The 4,837-nt window shown below is 34.0% G+C and overlaps 1 protein-coding gene across 1 annotated transcript; it reads left to right on the forward strand.

Annotated features, from left to right (window-relative positions):
* The first annotated feature begins 216 nt into the window (after positions 1 to 216).
* LOC139887552 (mitochondrial import inner membrane translocase subunit TIM44-2-like) lies at positions 217 to 4,475 on the forward strand. The gene is made up of 14 exons (XM_071870661.1): positions 217 to 392; positions 514 to 620; positions 761 to 844; positions 985 to 1,060; positions 1,682 to 1,726; positions 2,115 to 2,528; positions 2,622 to 2,690; positions 2,863 to 2,927; positions 3,081 to 3,149; positions 3,273 to 3,345; positions 3,461 to 3,565; positions 3,685 to 3,756; positions 3,844 to 3,906; positions 4,078 to 4,475. Exons 1-14 carry the CDS (start codon positions 315 to 317, stop codon positions 4,207 to 4,209), a joined length of 1,452 nt encoding a protein of 483 aa, XP_071726762.1. The 5' UTR covers positions 217 to 314; the 3' UTR covers positions 4,210 to 4,475.
* The last annotated feature ends 362 nt before the right edge of the window (positions 4,476 to 4,837 follow it).

A 4,837-nucleotide genomic window follows, 5' to 3' on the forward strand; every position in this document is an offset into this window, starting at 1 on the left:
TGGTCTTAGTAAAAACAATTTTGGAAAAATATTACGGAGTAACTCCTTTACAAAACTTTTCTATTGAAGGGTTGAAAAAATATTAACTCGCATACAAAACTTTTCTATTGAAGGGTCCAAATGACAATTAAATCATATTTTGAGGGGGAATATGATACAATACCCTTTAACAAAAAGGAATTAGGGTACAAAATATCTTCATCCCCAAGAAAAACCCTAATGTCCCTGTATACAAACACCAAAACACAAATCTTTCTCAATTGATTCCGATTCAAGTCTAAAAATTCGTTTCAATTTATCATCCAAATTCTACAATGGCTACAAGAAAGCTGGTTCGAGACGTTTTTCTCTCTAAACGGCTGCTATATCGACATGTTTTAGCTTACAGTCAGGTTTATAGATACTGAAAGTTTGATACTTTTGTTGTATTTTATTGAATTTTTCTATTTGAATCGAATTGAATTTGAGATTTTTGTGTTTTTATATATTTGATTGTGGTTTTGATATATTTAGGGTTCTAGGCCAGCTTCAAGGCTTAGGTTACTTGGTGCTGGTAATGGATATCGTGAATTCAGCGTGTTTAGTGAGTTTTCCAAAAAGGTTAAAGGTGAAGTTAACAGGTACTCTTTTTGTATTGATTTTGGAACTTAAAGACGCTATATTTATATTTGTCCTGTTGATGATATAGGGTTTATTTTCTATTTGTTACAAGTGTCACATTGCTTTTATGATCAATTACTGTCAATTCATGTGCTTTCAGTAATCAAGAGTTTCAAAAGACGGTCAAAGAATTAAAGGAGAAGACGGAAGAGCTGAAAGGGGTGAAAGAAGATCTAAAAGTTAGGTAATTTGTATCAAAAAAACTTTATTCAATTTCTTAGTTTTGGTTTGGTAGTTGCTTATAGGCTGAGACATACTGTTGTATGTCAAGGCTGGGCAGACACTTCTATTGAAGGCCCTGAGATGGTGAAATGGCGAATGCAGAACGAAGCAGACAACTGAGGAGCTTTACAAGCACGTGGATGGCGCATGGACGGAAGCCGAAGCTACAGCGAAGAAGGTTCCACCTTGACCGTATTCTATTAAATATACATTGTTATTATAATTTTAATTCTCACCTTGAATGTCAAATTGCAAGTAGCCAGGTACTGTAAGTTGTTAATGAGGGAAGCAACTTATCCCTTGATTTATGTCGTCTTCTATATTATTATACGGATTAGTACTTATATTAGTGTCTTTTATTATTGCTATATTGAAATCATATAATCATAGAATAGAATACTTGTACAAGTAAACAGGATGTGCGGACTTGTCATTGAATGTTCGGTTATTGTTACATTGCCCCACACACACACACGCACACACACACACACAAAATCCTCACTAATTAAAGTGAGGCCCACTTTTGGGATATGCTTTCTGATACATATGATGAAATGATATAAGGAAACTGCGCATGGAAATTACAAAATACTACTTTTATAGTTTATGGTGAGATCAGTTTATAGATTATCATAAGTAAATGACGGAAAGCAGCAAAGCTGAAGTTTTATTCTTTTGTCATCGTCTCTTTCTTTTGTTGAATTCTAGCCCTTTTTACATGACTGTCAGCTTAATACAATATTTTTAACATCATTATTTATACTAGACTTATATATTGACATAAGTAATTTTCTTGCAGGTATCTGAGAATCTCAAGGAAAAGGTTTCCGCTGCAAAGGAGGAGGTGTGTAGCTTTATTATTTTATATTAGAGGTGCTAAATGCGATGGGTAGGATGAGTTGGGTAACAGGCCAAAGGTGGTAATATTTGGGTCAACTCAAAGACTGTCTTGCTATTTTATAATGAGTAACACAAATAATTAATGTATCGGGTGTGATTAGTTGCTATTACAATGCCAATCAAAAATTTTAAGTAAAACGTTTTAGGAAGTTTTTAAAACTTGTTCCTCGTGCTTCTATGTTATTTAGTTTTGTTTAAACTTTACTCCTTTAATAATTAGAGACATAATAATCCCAATTGATTTCTATGTCCATTGAAAGGATTGGCTTATGGTTCATTGCTGCCATGCAATTTGGATGATGAGCTTTTATACCTGTTTGAATTTGTTACAGGTGAAAGAAACTTTAGGATTAGGGAAGCAGGAATCCAAGGAATCTTCTAGTTCAACCAATGATGAATCTTCAGGAAAATTTGGCAAGGATTATAAGCAATCGGAAGGTGGAGAAGATAAGAAACAGGAATCTGGGTATGCTGAGTCAGCAGAAGCCATATTTGGCAAGGTCCGGTCTGGTGTTTCTTCATCATTTCAAAAGGCTAAGGATGCAAAGGTCATTGATTTGGCCAAAAAGGGTTATGATATTGTAAAGGATGAGTTGAGTGGTAGCCCAAGTAAAAGAAAAAGGGCCCAAGCTGCTTATGCTGCAGCCTCACAAGCTAACGTTGAAAAAAGTACTAGAACAGATCTCACCATTGTACCTGTAAAACAGTCACGATTTAGCAAGAAATGGGAGACATTGAAAGCAAAAGTAATGTTTGCATCTTTTAGAGTTCAAATTGTGTGAATTATTATTTTTTTTTTTTTTGAAAGTTGACTTGATATATTTTGTCATATTCTTTAGATGCAAGGTCATCCAGTTTTCAAGCGATTCACTGGCTTAAGTGAACCTGTCGTGACAAAGAGCCAGGAGGTACAAGCATTTGTAACTCCATTAACCATTAATTCTTTTAGTGACCCGTCTCTAAACGTCAATTAAGCTAACCGTCTATATATCTTTACACACGGCTACTCGCAATTGCTGTTTTCAGCGGTCTTTTTTAATTTTTTTTTTTAATATATTTTTTCTCAAATTAACTTCTCAGATCGCAGAAGATATGCGGGAGAGATGGGAGACCAGCGATTCTCGTGTAGTGCACAAACTTCATGAGTATGTTAACCTATCATGTTTTTCTTCTTTATTTATTTATTTATTTTTTTTACTTGTTATTATATTTTTTCACATATGAAGCTTTACTTTTTATTATTCTAATATTTAAGGGTTATAAATAAACTAATGATATGTCTCTTCTTTGTGCATCAGTATCAATGAAAGTGTTTTCAAAGAGACAGATGCTGCAATGTCATTTAAAGAAATCCGCCGTCGTGACCCGTATGTTGATGCATCTTGTTCCCTCAGTTTGTATTTTCCATAATATTTATAACCCACTAATTAGTAATATCTTCTTCTTTTTTCTTTTCTTTTTTCTTTTTTGTTTTTTTTTTGTTTTTTCAGGTATTTCTCCTTACCTGACTTTGTATCCGACGTCCAAGAAATCGTGAGCCCAGTTCTCAAAGCCTATATTAAAGTAAGTTTAGATATTTTATTATATCCAATCGTTAGCTTAAAGTGTCAACTGAACTTCTCTGCTATCTAATGTTGACCTTTATATGTTTTTTGACTTTTACTTTGACCGTTTACAGGGAGAAAGTGAAGTGCTGGAAAAATATTGTTCCCCTGAAATAGTCGAGCGGTGTAAAGCCGAGCATAGGGTTTGCGAGCAGCAAGGCACGTTTTATGATAACAAGGTTAGATGATTTATTTAACTAAATTTGGATAGTACACCAGTTCATTAGCTTCAAATGACAATGCAGTTTAAAAACTAAACTAACAGTGTTTTACTAATTGTTGTGCTTGTGATGCCCAGATATTACACATATCAGAAGTCGATGTAAGAGAGACCAAAATGATGGGTGACAGTCCTTTAATTATTATTGGGGTATGCGCCTTTTTCAATTTAAATCTTAACCACCACCTTTTTCCCAATTAAAAGGTGTACTGATTTTGGTTAATATTCGTTGTGCAGTTTCAAACACAACAGGTGTATTGCGTACGAGATAGACTTGGTGAAATAACCGAAGGTGGCAAGGTAAATATGCTTCAACTTGCTCTTTTATTGAATTTGTTATATATAGTTAGTACATGGAACTTTATTACCAATTACCAAGATGTATTATATTATATTAGTAACGGTCTAAGGTCATAAACATAAAAAATTGGGTTGATATTGACTTTGTTTGTCAATGTGTTGGTTATCTAGGATACAATCCACACGGTCCATTACTTATGGGCAATGCAACTTTCGGAGCCAGACGAAGGTGCGGAAGGAGCACACATGCCGATTTGGAAGCTTAGAGACATGCAACAAGTTGGCATTCGAGCGCTTATTTGACCATATAAAATGGTCCCCATAACGTTTACTTTCATTGCCTTAAATCTTTTTTCGGTGCAGGAAAATTTTGTTTTTATTAACTTATGTTATTATAAACTTTCTATTCATCAAAGGGAATGAGAATGACATGAGTTCCTGTATCCATGTCTTATAAAATTTCTTGGTTGGAATCGGTTTTCCACATGAGCAGTTACTTCATAGAAGAATGTAGTTGCAAAATAAGTTTTTGGTTGCCTGAAAAAAGCTATAACTTGAGATGTAAAACATAGGTTTAACTTTAATTTAAAAGATCTCATTATACACCAAGTTTTTTTCTTGGTAAAATTTTATTCTGAGATGTTGTGCTTGTGATTTATATTTGGTAACAAGTTGTTAGCAACAACTGATGTTTTGTAAGTTTGCATACATATTGCTCATCTGGGATAGAATATCTTATATTTTAAAGCTCAACATTACTAATACCAACAAATTCACTACTGCTACAACACCTGGTAGTTTATGTGTTTAAGACTTCTTTTTCATCTATATACAATCCTGTATAGATACATGTTTGAACAGCAAACACGAATTGTGTGGCTAGCCTAGTTGAGGACTTAAGGAGTGAGGGGGGCAAAGCACTCACAAACAT

This window comes from Rutidosis leptorrhynchoides, chromosome 1 (genome assembly GCF_046630445.1).
Source record: "Rutidosis leptorrhynchoides isolate AG116_Rl617_1_P2 chromosome 1, CSIRO_AGI_Rlap_v1, whole genome shotgun sequence".
Lineage (NCBI taxonomy): Eukaryota > Viridiplantae > Streptophyta > Magnoliopsida > Asterales > Asteraceae > Rutidosis > Rutidosis leptorrhynchoides.